The 21,301-nt window shown below is 38.9% G+C and overlaps 1 protein-coding gene across 5 annotated transcripts in view; it reads right to left on the minus strand.

Moving 5' to 3' along the window:
* PSD3 (pleckstrin and Sec7 domain containing 3) overlaps window positions 1-21,301 on the minus strand; it is a 488,844-nt gene that overhangs the window by 29,358 nt on the left and 438,185 nt on the right. For all 5 annotated transcript variants that reach the window (XM_056116950.1, XM_056116951.1, XM_056116952.1 and 2 more), the window contains one exon: window positions 11,337-11,480. In XM_056116950.1, coding sequence (XP_055972925.1) covers window positions 11,337-11,480 — 144 coding nt within the window. The remainder of the gene's footprint in view (window positions 1-11,336; window positions 11,481-21,301) is intronic.

A 21,301-nucleotide genomic window follows, 5' to 3' on the forward strand; every position in this document is an offset into this window, starting at 1 on the left:
GGCAGGAAATTGGGCTGGAGCGATAGCACAGCGGTAGGGCGTTCGCCTTACAAGCGGCCAACATGGCCGACCCGAGTTCGATTCCTCCGCCCCTCTCGGAGAGCCCGGCAAGCTACCGAGAGTATTCGATATGCCAGACACAGTAACAGCAAAGTCTCCAATGGAGACGTTACTGGGCCTGCTCGAGCAAATCGACGATCAACGGGAGGGCCTTTACCTTTACCTTTTTACAAAGAGTTAGAGGGGAATGTTGCGAATCAGAGAGAAGGCTGAGAGCTGAAAGTAAGAGTGGCTGGGGAGATTGGAGAGGAGTCATGGAGAGCATTGTAGAGCGAGTCAGAGATAGGGTTAGATAGAGAGAGCTGGGAGAGACGAGATATTGAATAAATGGCAACTAATCAGCAACAAGCTTGGCAACCAGCTTGGTCCTTGTTCTTCCTTCATCTGTTCAAGGCAACAGCTGCCTCAGGTAGGGAAGCAGCTCGAGGGCACCGAATGGGGGTGGTAAGAGAGAGTCACTCAAAGAGCCCACAAACATCCTTTCATGTTGAGCAAAGAGATTACCACAGCTCCTCGACAGAGTAGAGTTTTTTTACAATTGTTCACTCTAAATTTTCTAGGAACAGTAAATTAATACAGTAAAGTAGTTGGCTGGAGTCAACATGCAAAAAATGGTTGAATTCTTATAAGCAAATAGTAACTAGATATCTGATAACAAAGATATCTGAGTCTATTCCATTCATAGTTATGTCCTAAAACATCAAGTGTCTAGGAATCAACTTAACAATAGATCTGAAATATCTTTACCTTGAAAATCATAAACCATTTTAGAGAGATAGAAGATCTGAGGAAATGCAAGAATGTTTCAAGTCCATGGATTGGATGGAAAAAATATTGTCAAAATGACACTACCTAAACTATTATACATATTCAGAGCAATACCCATATAAAATTTCAATTACATTCTTCAAGGAGTTAGAAAATTTGATAAAGTGTGTATTGAATCATAAAGCACTCCAAACAGCCAAAGCCGTACTCAGAAATAAGAAACTGGAGGTATCTCATTAGCAAATCTGAAACTATTACTATAATATACTGTTACTATACTGTGCTATTACTATAAATGTATAATAATAAAAAACCAAATAGTAGGGGCTGGAGAGAGAGTATAGCAGGTGGGGCACTTGACTTTACATGGGCCAACTCAGTTGGATGCCTAGTATCCCATATGGTCCCCCGAACTTTCCAGGAGTAATTCCTGAGTGCAGAACTCATGAGTACTACTGGATATGGCCCAAACAAAGCAAACAAACTAAACAAAACCCACCCCAAAACAAAACAAAACAAGAATTGTAGTGGAAAATGACAGACTGTCTGCCTAATGGGTTAGAATCAAGCACAATGGCAACCCCCAGATCTATGCTCAATCAACAAGGGAAGAGGTGCAAGAAGTGGAGTAAAGAAAGCATTTTTAACAAGTGGTATTGAGAAAACAAAGAGGGTAAAGATCTATACAAAGAAAACTACAAAACACTACTTCTAGAAATAAAAGAGGACACAAGGAAATTGAAAAACATTTCCTTTAATGGATTGGGTGAATTGAAACCATCAAAATGCATTTGCTTTATGTAGCTAACGTTTGTTTTATGTTTTATGTAGCTATCCCAAAGCATTAGACAGATTCAATGCAGTCCCTACTAGTATACCCATGAAACCTTTCAAAGAAATAGACTGAGCACTCCCTGGAACTCCAGGGAGTTCCAGGAACAATCTGTTCCCAAATAGCTAGGGCAATCATTGGGAAAAAAGAAGATGGGAGGCACGACATTTTCCAATTTCAAACTGTACTACAAAGCAGTAGTGATTAAGATATCCTGGCACTGGAGACAGACCCTTAGACCAATGGAATAGAGTTAAATATCCCAAGATAGATCCTCAGGTATTTGACTCTTAAATCTTTAAAAAAGGAGCAAAAAATATGAATTGGAGCAAGGAAAGCTTATTTAACAGGTGGTGTTGGGAAACTGGTTAGCTACATAAAACAAAACAAAACAAAAAACAAAAAACAAAACCCTCAGAACTCATTCTAATGTCATGTCAAATCAAAAAGTCAAATAAAAAATGGATTAAAGACCTTGACACCAGACCTGAATCTATGGAGGAAAACACAGGCAGAATCCTCCATAACATTGAAAGCTAAAGTATCTTCAAGAATCAAACCCCACTGACCAAGCAAGTAGAGGGAAAGATGAATAAATGGACTACATTAAATTAAGAAGTTTCTGTGCCTCAAAGAAAATGATGACCTGGATACAAAGATAACCCACGTAATGGGAGAAATTATGTGCCTACCACCATCTGATAATGGATTAATATCAAAGATATATAAGGCACAGGTAGAACTTTAGAAGAGAAAAAAATCCAAGCCATCAAAAAATGGAGAGAAAATATGAACATTAAGTTCCTCAAAAATAAATACAATTGACCAAAAGGCACATGAAAAAATGATCTAAATCACTAATCATCAGAGAGATGCAAATCAAAACAACAAGGAAATATCACGTCAAATCAGAGACTGGCAAACAACAAAAAGAACAAGACTAACCCGTGCTAGTGTGGATGTGGAAAGAAAGAGATTCTCATTCATTGCTGGTGGGAATAATGACTGGTCAAGCCTTTATGGAACACAATTTGGACATACCTAATAAAATTAGGAATGAGTTTCTATTTGACCCAGCAACTCTAAACTTGAAATATACCCCAAAGGCCCAAAACCAAAATGGAGAAAAGGCCTTTGCACTACTGTGTTCCTTGCAGAATTATTAACAATAGCCCAAATCCAGAAATGACTTAAGTGTTCAAGAATAGATAAGAAAACTATGGTGATATTTAATTTAATATCACTTAACCATAAGAAAAGATAAAGCCATGAAATTTGCTACCTGGAGGGACCTGAAGAGTATCATGCTGAGTGAAATTAGAAGGAGACAGACTGACCCAGAATGATCTCTCACAGGCAGGGATTAAGGAAACAGAATTGAGGGACAATGAATGTCCAAAGACAGTGGAGACAAAATCATGAGAAGTGAAATTCGGCAGGAAATGTTCCACTTGAGGGGCCTAGCGGTTGGACAAGGAGGGTGTATACACTATGTTAGAGGGAAGTGTTTAACTGAGAGCAGGAGGTTGTGCTGAAAGCTGGTAAAGTCTTATGTATGAAACCCCATCAGCAATACTCTTATAAAACACGGTAAAAAACCTAATTAAAAAAACACAGAAAATAAAAAGAAAAAAAGCACCTCTCGTAGAAGTAGACTGTGGAGTGGGAAGCAATGGGGTTGGGATTATTTGAGGGAAGTGGACACTGGTGAAGGGAATGGTGTGGAAACACTTTACGCCTGAAGTTCAATCCTGAATAACTGTGTTTTAACATTGCTACTATTAAAACAAAACCAAAACCAAAAACACATTTTTCCCTGATTTTTTTAAAATGAAAGTGGAAAGTGATTTAATTTTAGCTGTCTCCTCCTCCTCCTCCTCCTCCTCCTCCTCCTCCTCCTCCCGCCCCCCCCCCGTCCCCTCCTCCTCCTCCTCCTTCTTCTTCCTCCTCTTTTTTCCCCCACACTTGGCCATACTCAGGGCTACTTCTGGCTTTGTGCTCAAGGATTACTCATGGCAGAGGTTAGGAATCTCTGTGGTGCCAAGGATTGAACCAGGTTACCTATGTCCAAGGCAAGCACCTTACTCACTGTATACTTACTCACCTTACTCATCATAGATGGTCCTGACCTTTTACTTCTCATGTAAAATTGTGAAAACTAACAACTCTTCTAAAAGGGAGATTACAGTTTGGGTGTATAGGTTCAAATGGAAACAAAACCTAAAAGCAGTCAATTAAAAGTAGGAATAAATTGAGTCAATTATAGTCCTCTAAGCAAAACTTGCTCCTTTAAGCAGCACTGTCCTCCTATTATTCATCGATTTGCTTGAGTGGGCACCAGTAACGTCTCACAACAAATTGTGAGACTTCTTGTTACTGTTTTTGGCATATCAAATTCATCACGGGTAGCTTGCCAGGCTTTTCCGTGCGGGCAAGATACTCTCGGTAGCTTGCCGGGCTCTCTGAGAGGGGTGGAGGAATGAAAACCAGGTCAGTCGCGTGCAAGGCAAACGCCCTACCCGCTGTGTTATTGCTCTAGCCTGCTGCTTTAAGTGAAAAAAAAAATTTATAGGCCAATATTAAAAATAGGTGAAACTTTGTTTTCTACATCTATTTTGTATACTTAACAAACAAAAATTACCATTGCTATACTTATTTTATATATTTAATTTCTAATTATCTACTAAAATTCAGGTTTTGGACAATATATTAGACATGGAAAGAGCTCTGAATTTGGTCCACCATGAAAAAGTATTTGCATATAAAGAAATTTAGGATACAGACTACTGAAATGCATAAATTTGGGAACAGTCCCTAATTTTAATAATTTAAAAGCTTAATATTCTAACAATAAAAGTGTTTTTCTTTTCTCAGAAGTGAGAATATAAGCAAACCCACAGTAAGCTCTTCATATAAGAACAGGTGAGAGAGCTTATTCCTGACTGTGAATCTTCATGGTGACAAGGTCATTGATTTAATCATAGTTACTCTGTGTTGCTGTCCTTGTGAGGACTGCTGGGAATTGCAGGTAATCCTGCCTGAATATCCTCACCAACTGACCAGATTAGTTTGCAGGGGATAGAGTACTCTTCCCCCAAAAACTACTTTCTTTGATAATAGCTTTTGTTTATTAAAAACTTTCATTGAACCATTTAAGAAATATTTATTGGGTTTTAGCTGATATTCTAGAAGCTGAGGAGACAGCCCTGAATAATATATACTAAGTGGTCAATAATTCTTGTATTTCCTACTCAGGGAGTGAAGCATTTATTTCAGGGTATGCTGCTGATAAACTAGAGCACTTAAGTCAATAAGCAAGCATGCTAGAAAATTTACGGGAGCTTGCATAATTTATTTGGGACCCATGGGAGATACATTTTTCAATTTTAAGATAATAAAATAAAACGGTTCACTTTATTTATTTATTTATTTATTTATTTTCTGCTTTTTGGGTCACACCCAGCAATGCACAGGGGTTACTCCTGGCTCTGCACTCAGGAATTACTCCTGGCAGTTCTCAGGGGACCATATGGGATGCTGTGAATTGAACCCGGGTCAGCCGCATGCAAGGCAAAAACCCTACCCGCTGTACTATAACTCCAGCCACCAAAATGGTTGACTTTTAACATAGGATCACTTTACAAAAAATGTTTGAGGAAATTATCTATAAAGTGATGAATTCTTCCACCTTTCTGGGAGACATATGTTAATGTAGCTTGACAGAGAATCCAATATGGTTGAAATATTAGATATGAGTCTGTCAGAGCCTTGGGTTCTATAATGCAGTCTTTAGTCTCCTTAAAGAGGTGACAATTTTGTGAAAGCAGAAGACAGTTCTCACAAGCATGGTCTAAGCATAGTCTAAGCTATCAAGTTTTATTTAACACCAATAAATCAAAATGCTTTCTGTTCTCAGGCACTTGGGGTTGTTTCCAGATTCTGGCTATTGTGAACAGTGCTTCCATGAGTGTACAAGTGCATATGTCATTTCTTCTGTGTTTGTTTGCACCCTGGGAGCATATTCCCAGAAGTGGTATTGCTGGGTCATATTGGAAGCTCAATTTCTAGTTTTTTGAAGAATGCCCAAATTGTTTTCCAAAATGGCTGGAGCAGTCAGCATTCCCACCAACAATGAATGAGAGTCCCTTTCTCCCCACATCCACACCAGTACTAGTTTTTTTTTTTTTGTTGTTGTTCTTTTGGGTGTGTGCCAGACTCTGTGGTGTGAGATGATTATCTCACTCTTGTTTGGATTTGCATGTCCCTGATGATTAGCGATGTAGTATTTCTTCATGTGTCTTTTGGCTATTTGTATTTCTTCTCTGTGGAAGTTTCTGTTCATTTCTTCCCCAATTTTTTGATATGGTTGGAGGTGGTTTTTTTTTTTGTTGTTGTTTTGTTTTTGTTTTTGATAAAGTTCTACCAGTGCCTTACATATCTTGGATATTAACACCTTATCTGATGGGCATTGGGTAAATAATTTTTCCCATTTCATGGTTTGTTTCTGTATTTTGGTCACTATTTCTTTTGAGATGTAGAAGCTTCTTAGTCCAATATGTTCCATTTATTTATCTTTCCTTCTGCTTGCTAGGTCAGTGGTGTTTTGTCTTTAAAGATGGTTTTAGCTTCAATGTCATGAATGGTTGTTCCTACATTTTTCTCTATGTACCTTATGGATTCAGGTCTGATACTTAAGTTTTTAATACTTTTTTTTGGGTGCTTTTTAGGTCACACCAAGTGTTGCACAGGGGTTACTCCTGGCTCTGCACTCAGGAATTACTCTTGGCGGTGCTCAGGGGACCATATGGGATGCTGGGAATAAAACCCAGGTCTACCGCATGTAACGCAAACACTCTACCCACTGTGCTATCACTCTCATCCCTCTTTAATTCATTTTTTTCTTTTATTTATTTATTTAGTTATTTTAATTTTTATTCTTTTTTATTATTATTAGTGAAACACCATGAGGTACAGTTGTAGATTTACAATTTTTTTGTGCTTGGGTTTCGATTATACAATGATCAAATACCCATCCCTCCACCAGTGCCAATTTTCCACCACCACGTCATCCCTCTTTAATTCATTTCAATCTGACTTTTGTGCTTTGTATTAGACAGAGGTCTGAGTTTAATTTTTTACACATAGCTGTCTAGTTTCTAAAGCACCACTTATTTAAGAGGTTTTCCTTGCTCGAGTTTATATTTCTTGTTCCTTTGTCAAAGATTAAGTGATCATAATATGTGTCTGTGTTAGTATATTCAACCCTATTCAACTGGTCTGCAGGTCTGACTCTATTCCAATACTATGCTACTTTAATTACTACTGCTTTACTTTAGTACAGTTTGAATTTGGGCAAGGTGATGCCTCCCATCTTCTTTATCCTAAAGATTGCTTTAGTATTCGTAAAGGTTTATTGTTCCACATGAATTTCAGGAGTGTTTTGTCTATTTCTTTGAAAAATGTTATGGCTCTCCATATAGGGAATGCATTGAATCTGTACAATGCTTTGGGGAGTATTGCCATTTGGATGATGTTAATTCTCCTAATCCACAAACAGGGGATGCATTACAATTTCATTGTGTTCCTGAAATAGTACTTTGTAGTTTTCTTTGTACAGGCCCTTCACCTCTTTAGTTAAGTTGATTCTGAGGTACTTGGTTTTCTGAGGCATAATTATGAATGGGATTAAAATATATCTTTCTTCTTTTTCATTATTTGTTCATAGGAAAGCCATGGACGTTTGGATATTGATTTTGTAACCTGCCACTTTACTACACAAACCTATTGTTTCTAAGAGTTTTTTGGTAGAGTCTTGAGGATTTTCTAAGTATTATATCATGTCATCTGCAAATGACAGAAGGAGGGGGGCAGGCATGGAATGATTCCACTCATTTATGGAATATAAAAAAATACATAGTATGAGACTAACACCCAAGACAGTAAAAATAAGATTAAGGATGAATGGTTCATGGATCGAAGCCTGCCTAAAGGGCTGGGAGAGAGAGCAGTTGGGATGGAGAAGGGACTATTATGACAATTAATTGCTCTGCACTGGAGATGTGTGCTGAAAGTAGGGAAAGGACTAAACATGATGGTCTCTCAGTATCTGTACTGCAAGTCATAAGGCCCAAAAGTGTGGGGGGTGAGGGAGGGAAAGGTAGGGAGAGAGAGAGAGGGAGGAAAAAGAGAGGGGGGAGTGAGGGAGAGGGAGGGAGAGAGAAGAGAAGTGCCTGCCATAGAGGCAGGCTGGGGTCCTTGGCATGGTAGGAGGGATACAGGGCATACTAGTGGTGGGAAATGTACACTGGTGGAGGGATGGGTGTTGGAATACTGTATGACTGAAACCCAATCACGAAAGTTTTGTAACTGCATCTCATGTTGATTAAATTAAAAAATAAGTAAAATTTAATAAATGAAATAAAAATGCTTAATACTACCATAACTTCCATGTTACCTTTAAAAAATACATAATTTTTTAGAAATGGAACACTAATAGTAGATTAAGAGTAGACAGTTCTTTTTAACAGTGGAAGTCTACCATTTTACAGTTCCCCTCGTGTTCTGGGACATGTAATCTCTCAGCCTTCATCGTCAAGGACTCAAAGCAAATTTAAGGGCTAGAAGCAGGGGACTGAGGTGTTGGAAAACTTAATTACCAGGTGTGAAATAAAATGGGCTTGTGACTGAAAGATACTCCATAAGTGTGAAGAATTAAAATTGCTTTTTTCCCTTTTTAAAAAAAAATTCTTTCATTGACTCACCGTGAGATACAGTTACAAATTTATAAACTTACATATTATGTTTCAGCCATACAATGACCAAGTACCCATTCCTTCACCAGTGCCTATTCTCTGACACTAATGTTCCCAGTATCCCTCCTATGACCACCCTCCTCCACAACCCCTATTACTGCTGTTGCAGACACATTCCCTCTTACTCTCTCTCTCCTTATGGTTTGCAACATAGGTACTCAGCGGTCATCATGTTTGGTCCATAGTCTACTTTCAGCATGCATCTCCCATTCTGAGCGAGTCCTCCAAGCATCATTTACTTGGTGGTCCCTTCTCTATCCCAGCTGTCTTTTCCCCCAAAACGTGAGGCTGGCTTCCAAACTGTGGAGCAATCCTCCTGGCCCTTATCTCTATTATCCTTAAGTATTAGTCTCCTATATGTTACTTTATATTCCACAAGTGAGTGCAGTCATGCTATATCTGTCACTCTCTTTCTGATAAATTTCACTTAGCATGATACTTTCCATGTCCATCCACTTATATGCAAATTTCATGACTTCATCTTTTATAACAGCTGCATAGTATTCCATTGGGTAGATGTACCAATGTTTCTTTAACTAGTCATTTATTCTCTGGCATTTGGATGTTTTCCAGATTCTGGCTATTGTAAATAGTGCTGCAATAAACATTCTTAAGATTGCTTTTAGAGAATTGCCAATTCCCAAGAATGAATAAGGCTGGTGAAAGAAAAACTACCTAGTTACGTGTCTGTGTGTATGTGTGTTTATTTCATTTTTTCAAGTATTTTGCTGGTAAGTTTTTGCTCATAAACTTATCTTTACCAAAGTGAATATTTATCTTCATATTCCTGGAGCAATGTTTTCTAAAGTGGATGATATCACTTCTGGGGTGATAACTAGAAAGATTTTGAGGGGGTGGGGTACCACAGTACACCACTCAGGAACAAATGAGGGGTGTGGATTTCTGAGTTTTTTGTTTGTTTGTTTAAAGAGCTAGGCCTCCTGGGCTCATGAAGGTGTGGTTGGTGGTATGGTGGCTGTGTGGTGCTGAGTAAGTTCTCTTATGAAATGGGCAATAAGTCAAATAAGTTTGGGAACTTTTGGTCTAGAGCTAGGGCTTACTCAACCTTGGGATAAACTAATAAATAGGTCTGCACTGGTCAAATACTACATTTTATAGCATAACTTTTATAATGCAAGAAAGTTTTCCAGTTTCTATAAAATCGTGTTCATTTCACAAACATAGCACAAAGAATGAACTTGAGTTTTCTGTACTTTAAAGGATTTATCTTAGGTATGGAGAGGTGTAGGGATCCACTATAGAGACAAAGACATACTGAAGTAGTATCAGGCCAACTCTAGCAGGACAATAACAGGTTAATCCTATGGAAAAAAAGTCTTTTTCATCAGACAACAGCTAAACTAATGTTCCTAGTATCCCTCCTATGACCTCCTACTTTTTTATTTAAATATGTGCCTGTCAGGGAAGCAGGTTAGGGGGTGGGAAGGAACCTGGGAGCACTGTGGAGGGAAACTGATACAGCTGAGAGAATTAGTATTGGAACACTATACACTGAAATTCAACTGTGAATAACTTTGCAAATCATGGTGTCCTAATAAAAATTTTATTAAAAAACATAAAAAGGGTATATATGTGTATTTGGAGAGAGGGAAAAAGTATGATTAACATGTGGAAGCTTTTGAGGAGAGACCAATGTAGAAAAAAAAATATAGACATCTGAAATTAAGGATCGGAACTTTCTAGAGAAAATAAATGTGTATATGTGTGGGGGGGATGCAGCAGGTGTGTGAAGGGGTAATGCAAAGGCTGCTAAACAAAGGGTCTCCTTAGCAGGGTTTGAACATTACAAAGGATTTGTTAGAAGAATTCTGGGATGAACTGAAGAGAAAGAGCAGGCAACCACTGGATTTCAGGTCAGAGATGAACAAACTAGAATGTGAGCAGAGACGTATAAACACAATGTCCCTTGTAAGGAAAAGAGAGGACTGAGACATAGCAGAGGAAGGGCAGGGTCTATGTTCTGAATTAAACCTTGGTTCTCTCAAGAGGGAAGGTTCACGGGTAATTCAAGTTTAAGAAGGAAACAGGATGATGACACGGAGGTAGAGGAGAGAGTCACGATCAGGCATGAAATCTATTCGGACTACAGTGAAAAGGAATAGAGATGCAGCACACACAACAGAAAATATTCATGTGGAAAACTGAAAAGTAACTGATTATATATGTATATATTTTATGAAATTAATTGCATTTCAAGTGAGGTAGTTAGAAGAGAATTAGGATCCTGAATAATTCTAATTTGGGAGAAAATCTAGCTAAAGGTAGATTTCTCTCAATTTGCTTTTAAGTTTTATATTTATCCATAGTTTATGGAATTTATAATTATTTTAAATGAAAATAACAGTAGATTATCTGGATATGCTAAAACTTAATATATCTACTTAATATATGAAGGACAGTGAGTAGTAACAACAAGTTCCTGAGAGCTGCCTGAGTGGAGAATGTATACTAAAAGCTGATACAATGTCATTCTCAGCTCATTTCCTCCATTGTCCTTTTTTTTTAAATCAAACATTGTTGGAAGAGGCATAGAAACATAGAAAGCAGCTGTCCACCTGGCAAGTTCATCTACTGTTGCTACTCGGGAGCACCAGTCATGCTATATGTATTTTAGTGCAAAAACTGCTGCTTTTAATAGTTGTTTAATGACCCAATAGAATCATGAATATGAGGGACCATCATGAGCTATTTTTGAGAACCATAGCTAAATAAACATTTCCAAGATAAATATACATATGTCAGGATAAATCTACATTTCCTATAGTTCTCATGTCTTTTTTTTATTTTATGATATACCCACAAAATAATTAACTTATAGGTATTAACACTGAAGATATACATACCTCAAACTCCAGGTAGTGATCTTTCAGTTTGTACTCATCTATATCCTTGGCTTTTACTTTCTTGTCTGGGGGATAGGAACGATGCTCAGCCAGCTCAGTGGTAATCTGTTTTAGCTTGGTTTCATGAGATTTTAGCTGTTCTTCCTGTAGGAAATTATTAAACCATTTAGCGCTTCCAGGAAAAAAATTAAAAACATCATGAACTTTAGGACTCATGTGAAGAATAATTTCATTAACTCAGTCCAAGAGATCTGTCTTGGTTCTATACCCCACATACCCCTCAAACGGCAACTTTTTATTGATATATCATGGATTCCAATACTGTTATAGTTACATGCAGATAATGTAATAATAGTACATCACTACCAGAGTGCCTGCTTCCTCTAACCTAACTCTGTTTCATCATCTCCTTCCATTCACAGTCCTAATCCCATGTGGTAAGCCCAGTTATGTCCACCAACTTTCTGGTTCTGTTTCTTTTGGCCATTTGCTATTCTATCACTAAATTTCTTTATTCTCCATATACAAGACAGACCATTATCTATTGTTACTCTCTGATTTACATCACTCAGTATGATACCCTCTATTTATTCTGCCTACATAACAGCAAACTGCATGATTTAATCTTTTCTTATAGATGAATGTTATTCCATATATCACAATTATTTATCCAGTCATCTGTTCTTAGAAAGTCAATTGTTTCCAGAAGTTGGACAGAGAATAATGTTGCACTGAACACAGGAGCACAGTTGTATTTTTGAAATAGTGTTTGGGGCACTTAGGGTAGCTGCCCCAAAGTGGAATAGCTGACTCATATAGAAGCTCAATTCTCAATTTTTAAAGAAGTATCCATACTGTTTGCCTTTTGTTGTTGTTGTTTGTTTATTTTAGTTTGCTGGGGGCTACACATGTTGGCTATTGGCTGTGTTCAGGGATCACTATGGCAGTGCTCAGGGCACAGGCATGCTGACAATGGCTGGCTACAGGCAAGGAAGGTGCTGTACCCACTGTACTATTTTTCCAATCCTTCCATACTGTTTTTTATAGAGGCTGAACCAATTGACATTCCTACCAATTCTGCAGAAAGGCCCCTTCATCTCCACACCCATACCAGCACAGGTTTTTTTCTTTTTTATATGTGTCAATCTCACTGGTGTGAAGCAATATCTCATTGTTTTGTTGATTTACATTTCACTGAAAAGTGATAAAAAGCATTTGCTCTACATGTCCTGGCAATATGCATGTCTTCCTCAAAGAAGTCTAATCTCTTCTCTCAACTTTATGAAGGGTTTGTCTTTTTCTAATTTTTACAGGTGCTTTATATATTTTGTTTTCATTTATGTATTTTAAGCATAAACACAAAATATATTTATGGGCTGGAGCGATAGCACAGTGGATAGGGCATTTGCCTTGCATGCGGCTGACCTGGGTTCGATTCCTCCGTCCTTCTCGGAGAGCCCGGCAAGTAATCGAGAGTATCCCGCCTGCACGGCAAAGACTGGGAAGCTCCCTGTGGTATATTCGATATGCCAAAAACAGTAACAAGTCTCACAATGGAGACATTACTGATGCCCACTTGAGCAAATCCATGAACAATGGGAGGGCAGTGCTGCAGAACTGTGCTATATATTTATATACATATAAACATATTTATATATTTTCTTTTATATGTTTTTGTTTCCATTTGTTGACTCCCTAGTTTTATTTTGACCTCCTTTTGCTTACTTTGGGTTTTCTTTGCTGTTCATTTTCTAGTAGTCCCAAGTTGTGCAGTTGGGTTATTTATTTGGGCTTTTTCATATTTCCTAGAATATTCTTGCATTCCTATGAACTTCCCTCATAGCATTCCATTTGCTGCATCTCACATGAAGCTACCAGAAGATAACTCAGTCTTCATTCTCACTTATTTACAGGAATCTTCTTTGATTTCCTTTTTGATTCACTGTATTCTGTAGTAAGTTGTTTAGTGTCTAAGTGTTTGAGTTTTAGGGGGTATGGTGCCGCCAGCAGGTCAATCTGTACCTGTGAGTCGAGTCCATCAGCAGCCTGATGGCACTGTCAGACTTTCAGATACCCCAAAATTGCTGCTGTGCCTTTGGCCAGACCCCAAAAACTTGGGGCAAAGTTTACCAAGAAAGTAAAGAAAGTAAATGGCCAAAAGTTAGGTATGTGGGAGACACACCCACAAACCACCTCCAGCTCAGCTATATAATTGGAGGCATAGCCTCTCTGGTTCCTAATCAAACTGCTTAACAGCCATGATCTCAGAGACTCAGAAACGAATCTTAGAACCCAAAGGCTTTTGGCAGAAATGCGTCCTGTTCCTGCAGTAGGTTACTGGGGCTGGGCCACTCCAGGTGGGAATAGGTTTCATGCCTTGGCCTCTTCCCATTGGCGGTCGGGTGACCGCCATCCTCCAGAGGCCACTGGTCAGTCAGGTTTGGGCCTGCAGTGACAAGTCACGTGGGGCCTCACCAGATGGGGGTGGAACCGGCCCTTTCCTCCTCATCCCAGCGAGACCCTGGGTCGCCACCTACAAACAGCCTCTCTGGCTCCTCATCAAGCTGATTAATGGCCATGATCCCAGAGACTCAGAAACAAACCTTGAAACCCAGGGGCTTTTGGAAAAATGCATCTGGACCACAAACAAGGTGGCAGCCACCTCAGAGCTTATTGGAAAGCCAGGTATTAGCCAGCGGTGATGGGGCAACTGTAGTCTCATGGGAAGGGGGGCGGTACTGGCTTGTCCTTCGCGCCCTACCGAGGTCACGAGTTGCCCCCCACAAGCGGCTCTCCGACACGGCCATGGCTCCAGAGGCAAAAGGACTTAATCCAGAGCCTGGCAGGTGACGGCAGAAAAGTGAATGGACCATGCGTTAAACTATGGTGCCATGCCTCCCCAGGAGGGAAAGGGCGTTGCTCCCTTTCGCCTCCCCCCTTCCCCCAAACTTTATTGACCCAATCAATTACAACATGCCTATAGAATGACTATTGCCAGAATAGGGTTGTATCAGAGAATCACACGAGTATGATATGGATAATCCTGTCACTGTCACTGTCCTCCCGTTGTTCATCGATTTTCTCGAGCGGGCCCAGTAACGTCTCCATCGTGAGACTTGTTGTTATTGTGTTTGGCATATCGAGTACATCATGGGGAGCTTGCCAGGCTTTGCAGTGCGGGCAAGATACTCTCGGTAGCTTGCTGGGCTCTCCGAGAGGGGTGGAGGAACCGAACTCGGGTCGGCCATGTTGGCTGCGTGCAAGACAGATGCCCTACCCACTGTGCTATCACTCCAATCTCTCCACCATAGGTATACCATTTATATTAGCCTACATAAAAAGAGATTCTATGCAAACTTCCAAAGTGTCTTGTAAGTTCTGAAACAAAGAAGAACAGAGATATTTTCTGGGATCCCTAAAATTTTATCAGTAATTTCTTTACTTTCTGGATGCTCAAGCCGAGTCTCATGCAAGAATGAAGTCCCATGGAACACAGATATTGCGGAACTTTGTGACCTTGGACTCTGGACTCAACGGGACCCAGAACAGAGATCCTTTGCCTGCTTACCCCAGTCTCCAGTGACTCAGGGATCATATTCACAAGTCACACCCTGCTGGCACCAGATAATCTCCTCATCGGCCACACTCCAGAACTCAAGGATGTTCCTCCCAGACGGGAGAATAAAAGGAGGCTCCCAGAACCATGTCACCGGACTCCGTGCCAGCCTGTGGGGCGGGTGAGAGCCCTCCCCACCCCAAGGGACGCAGCCCCGGCAGCCGACCTCCACTGCCCATCCACCGCCACGCTCCAGACTGCTTTCTGGACTGCCTCTCGGAGAGTCCGGCATCTACTTAGAGTATCCTGCCCACACGGGCAGAGCCTGGCAAGTTCCTTGTGGCATATTCGATATGCCAAATACAGTAACGACAATAGGTCTCATTCCCCTAACCCTGAAAGAGCCTCCAATCATTGGAAAAAGATGAGTAAGAAGAGGCTGCTAAAATCTCTGGGCTGGGAGGATTGGAGACATTACTGGCACTTGCTCAAGTAATTTGACAACCAACGGGATGACAGTGATACAGTGATACAGTGAATTTCTTTACTATTCCAGCTGTAAACTCTCCAAACTCTTCTTGCTTGAATATATCAAATGTAGCAAAAAAAAATAATGGATGAAAGTAAAATACCTGAGTAGATTACATGCTGAATAAGGCCAAAATAATTTCAAATATAAAATCTTTATTATATAAGGAGAAGAAGAGACTACTAGAAAGTGAAATTAGGACAGAAAATTAAGACCATAATCTTAAGTTAATTTAAATTTAAAAATTATAAGTCAAACACTATGTGTTACTATATATTATAGTGTACATCTTAAAAAACAAATAGAGAAAAATATTTAAGTGTTAACTTGACCACATAGAAATAAATATTGTATTTTGGGAAAGCAGAAATAATAAGAGGAAAAAGAGACACAAAAGGCATCAGAAACAAGTTGAGTCTATGAAAGATGATAAGATTCACTTTAAAATACCAGCTAACACTAAGAAAGTGAAACGATCTAAAATGGTCCCAGAAAATATAGGAGAAAATGAAAAAGAATCCTTTTTGGAAATCTTAGAAAGAGATCTTCCTCATTAAGCCTGTATAAATATAACATTTAAAGTAAATAAAATATGTTTCAGGCAGCATTTATTTACAGCTTCTCATTAATTTTTTTCTAGTTCTTTCTCTAGGGAGACTATAGCCGATATTATTATTTAAGGTATTTCCCAATTCTATTGCAACAATTTCCTATTTCCAGCTGGCTCAGCTTTCCTGCGTGTCTGGTTGTGGCCACGTGTGCATGAGCTCGCTCTTTGGATTCTTGCCCTGTTCCTGGCCTCCTTACGACTATTACTCAGGGTTCCTTAGTCTCCAGCCACAGCCATGAACACGTGGGCAAGATTTCTGTCCTGTCCTGCCATCTGTATGGGCACTGAGGAAGGGCAAAGAGAGCCAAGCTGGGGGCTTCCTTTTACTTTCTACAGTCTCTTGTGCCTAGCCACCCCATTATCTATTTGATCAGGTACCCTTTTGGTGAGTGAGATTTCATTATCTATTTGATCAGGAACCTTTTTGGTGGGCGAGATTTAAAATGATAACTGGATTAACTTGTTCATCTAGTGTTAGATTCTTCCACTCCCACTGTTTCATTTCTCTTTCTATCTTCATGAATAATTTATCTTTCTTGGAAAAACTGGCCATGCAAATGATTGTGAAGTGGTATGTCACTGTGGCTTTAATTTTTGTTTTTCTAATAGCTAATGATTAGCATTTCTACTTATTGAGTTAATAGATCATAGTGTATATTTTAAAAGTTCATATTAGACAATCTACTAAATGGTATTTAAAATTGAGGTTTCATAATTTAAATAACTACTGAAGTTTTTTCCAGTTGGAAAGCTACTATATCAGTACTCCACCATCATCTTGTAGAACTTTTTCATTTCCTCCTTCCCTAGACTCCTCAGTTCCTAGTTCCATTAATCAAGTCTCAGGGTTTTTTATTTTTTACATTGTGACTTGTCTAATCAGTTCCTTTCTTTGTTTCCTTATGCCCTGAATATGAATAGATCTGGTGTTGATCTTTCATTTCACTCAGCATGTCACTTTTCAATTCCATCCAAATAGCAGCAAACTGAAAAAATTCATCTTGTATCATAACTGGATAGTTTTCCACTAGGCATTTTTTATCCACTCATCTACTTCTGCAAATTACAATTGTTACAAATGTTGGATATTACAAATTGTGCTGTGATTTTCAGATTAATGATTTCTTTTTCTTGGGGTAGATGCTCACAGCTGAACTGGTAGGTATATATAGAAGTTTCATTTGTAAAATTTTGAGAAGTCTCTAATTCATTTTCCAAAGAGGCCAAAACAGTAATACCAGGTCAATGAGAATTCCTTTCCAATTATATCTCTAGAAGAACTAAGCATTTCCAGTCTTTTAATATAGACCATTCTAGCTGGTCTTATGTCACAATATCTAGAGGTAATACTGTAATTTTGATTTGAAAAATAGTATTGATAAAGTGAAAGATAAAAGGAGACCACTGACCTAGGTAAAATATGCTAAAGTACAAATTAATGGAGGTGGGTAAAATGTGAATACTTAAAAAGACAAGGATTTGTGAATGAATGTATGAAATTAAAAAGAATTTATTTGGCACACAACTCCAAGAATGTAGTTTTCCTTTGAAACTCCACTGCCCTAATGGGTTCACCTAAACTCCCGCTCATCTGGCCCTAAATATTTACTATCCTGAGATCCAAGGAGCAAATAAATTGAGGGATAAGAAGTATGCATATCCTTTTCTTTGTTTTGTTTTGTTTCCTTCAGGTCAGTGTCCATCACAGGGCTAGGTACTCATTAGCATTTAGTAATCATCCCTTGAATCTAACTTCTTTTGGGAGACACACCCGCCAGTGCTCAGAGATTACTCCTTTCTCTGTGTTCAGGGATCACTCCTGGCAGGACTTGGAGGACTGTATGTGTGCTGGGAATCAAACCTGGGTCTGCAGCATGTAAGGCAACGCCTTATCTCCTTTTGTCTCCCCAGCACTATTAATTCAGACTTTTTAAGAGAACTGGTGGAATTCAAATAAAATAGGGTGAGTGGTGAGGAAATGGCATCTTAAGGAGAGACAATCTAGAAACAGTGATGGGAGGTGGAAATGATTTGAGTAGAGGGTCTCTGGCGTGTCCTGCACTGCCTATGGAGGGACAGTGTACAAACACATATCTCTGGTCTCTGTGGCAGACATGATAAACCGAAGGGCGTGGAGGGTCATAAGCATGCATTTTAAGTAAGTGCCCAGGTTAATCATTATGCTCACTGAAAATTGAAAATAACTATTTTAGTAAAATAAAGGATGTTCTGAAGATAGTCACTGTGAAACCCAACTTTTGGAAAGGAAGAAATTAAAACTAAAAATTTCCACTCCCCCCACAGAAAAAAAAATGTGATCTTGTAGAATTGCCATTAAAAAAAAAACAAGTAAAGAAGGTGACTCCTACACAGCAGAGCTGTTCAGAAAGAACCATACTGAAGTGACAATAATCAATTTTAATAATGAAGGCTAATATGTTTTTGGATGGAAGACAAGAATAAATTAAAGGCAAGCTCACAAATGACAGCATGATGAATATACCTCTAAAGTACTAAACGTTCAATTTAATTGAATGTTAGTTTTTTCTCCCCTAAAATTTTATTTTTTTTCCTATCAGGGCACTTATGATGCTATCCATGTATTTTGTAATTTAAATAATCCATGTCGTACAGGCATGTAGGATGTCATAGTAGGTTGGAGGTAAAAAGAGAAAGAAATGAGGCTGCACTCAAGTAGTGGTTCTCAACAGAAAAAGTAGATTTTGACTTTAGAGATACAAGTGACAATATCTGGAAACATTTCGTTTGTTACCAGTTACTGGCATATAGTACACGATGGAGGTGGGATATTGCTAGGCACTCTGCAACGCACAGGACACTTCTGCAATAAAGCACCATTTAGGATGACAGTGGTGCTGAGGCTGCGACTGTTTTGGACCTTTACAGGAATAACAAGAAGAAAACTCACTGACTGACATAAACACCACGGATATCACTGAAGGTCCATCATGCTGTCTCCAAGAGTGTGTGTAAAGACCACACCATAACCTTCACAAGACAATGTGTGTACCAACTTCTCACCCTGTGCTTGTTTTTAAGTATATGTTTCTAAATGTCCCTATTATATTCTCAAAGGCACAACATCTTTTACACTTTTAACAGGATAAATATGATGACTTGGGAAAAAAACAGAGGTAGGGCTAGAGAGATACCATGTTAGTTGCCTACCTTCCAAGCTGGTGACACTGGATGGTTCCTGGAACCTCATAGAGTCCTTTGAATTCTGCCAGGAGTGATCCCTGAATACTGAGCCAGCACTAAGCCTTAAGCACAGTAGGGTGTGAAATTAAAACAATGAAAAAAAACACCCCAAAACAGAGAGTGATAAACCTGAAAACACTGTAGAATTTATAATCCGAAGTAAAATATAACTCCATATGTTCTTGATGATTTAAGGAGGGGAGAAAATGATCTATTTCTTTTAAAAAGTAATTAAATTCATTAAAGTGTTTGGTCAGCTTGCCCTATGTCACAATGGAGGTAGTGATAAACCTGGAAACACTCTAGAACTTATTATCAGATGGAAAACAGAGCTCCATATCTGCTTTAGTCTTTTAAAAATAATTGTAACCTACCGTTTTCAGTATACTACATACACAATTTTGATATTTTTGTAGAGCTATGTTCAAAAATGAAATAATAAGTGCAATATAGTTTAATTTCAGTGTAAGGCAAAGATTATGACCATATAGGATGTCTTAATGAGTCTTTCAAAACTCATCATAAAAGAACAAGAACAGATAAATGCAGTCATTTAATTTTCTTATTTAATTTTGGGTCATACCTGGTTGTGCTCTGGCCTTATTACTGGCTCTGTGCTCAGGGATCATTCCTCACAGAGTGCAGATGACTATGTGTGATGGGAAGGATGGAACAAATTATCCTTTTCCCCACTAGAGGTCGCTGGGCCCGTGGGGATGCCCAGGTCCCTACAAGCATTTCTGGGAATCCAGCTGTGCTGGGGAAACCTGCTATTTTCAGAGAACAACATATTTAATTGGCTTTGTTATTGCCGGCAGTCATGGCTTGAGACTTGGAAAGCCTTTGGATGTCAGCTATACTTCACCAATGCGCTTTGCTTTAGCGCCTCCAGGACAGTGCCCTGTAGCTTCTTCCTAGCCCCCTACTGCCCCTTTTTCTCCCTCCTCCACCTGTTTCTTAGTGCACAGAGGCATATTCCTTCAGCCTCTACTTAACCAGTGCCTGTTTTAATAAACTTTGTCACATGACTACGAGTCTATGTCCTGTATGGATGTCCTAGCTTTGTCTCGGCCATGCTGCTGAGTGCAACTTTGGAGCAACTGTTATCCCTGCCTGAGAAGATAGTCCTCATATTCCTGGGGTTTACGTTGCTGCAGGACATAACTACATCATTTCAGCACCCAGCCCCCCCAAAAAAATTCATCAAAGGCTGGAGAGACAGTTCAGAGGGTAGGGAGCTTGTCTTGTAAGAGGATGATCCAGGTTCAATTCCCCTACACCACACTAGGAATAATTCCTGAGTTCCAAGCCAGGAGTAACCCCTGAGCATCACTGAGTGTGGCCCAAAGATCCTCCCTCGCAATTTAATTTTCATCAAGCTATTGCAGGGCTAAGTTCTCCATATGATAAAAAGGGTTATTGTTTTAGTGTTGTTTTTCAAGTTCTATCACTATCTCTGTATTTGTTCTTTGTTTTTGTTTAGTTTAATTGTTTTGGTCTAGAATGAGAGGACTATATGCAGTTCTGGAATTGATTGTATCTGGGTAAGCTGCTTGCGAGCAAGCACTCTCTGTTGAACTATCTCTGTACCCAAACACATTCATTTTCATGTAATAATGACTTAAGAAAAAAATGTGGGTATTAGAGTGAGGAAAAATTAAGAAAATGTTCTTATAGCGGTCTAAGTTACAGGAAATTTCTATGAATGATGTGCTTGTTTTATTAGCATTCCTCTTAAATTTCAACTCACTTTCTTCCTTTGACTCTAGGAAGTTTATAAGAAAGACCAAAGTACTAAAAAACAAAAAATGTCAGAAAGTTCCAAGTAAAGTTAGTGGGACAAAATCCAACTTCTTAACTAGTTTCTACTGCTAGATCAATTATATTCTTTACAGAAAAGAATGTGTTTACTATTTATGTTAGGTAACCAAAGTTAAAATGGGGAATAAGTATTTGTTTTAAAGAGTCCATATTTCATTTGAGTTGATGGAGAGTCCTCCAAGTTTCTGGCCATCAGTAAGAGATAAAGTCTTTCTTTTCTCTTAGCA

This window comes from Sorex fumeus, unplaced genomic scaffold (genome assembly GCF_029834395.1).
Source record: "Sorex fumeus unplaced genomic scaffold, SorFum_2.1 ptg000033l, whole genome shotgun sequence".
NCBI classification, from domain to species: domain Eukaryota; kingdom Metazoa; phylum Chordata; class Mammalia; order Eulipotyphla; family Soricidae; genus Sorex; species Sorex fumeus.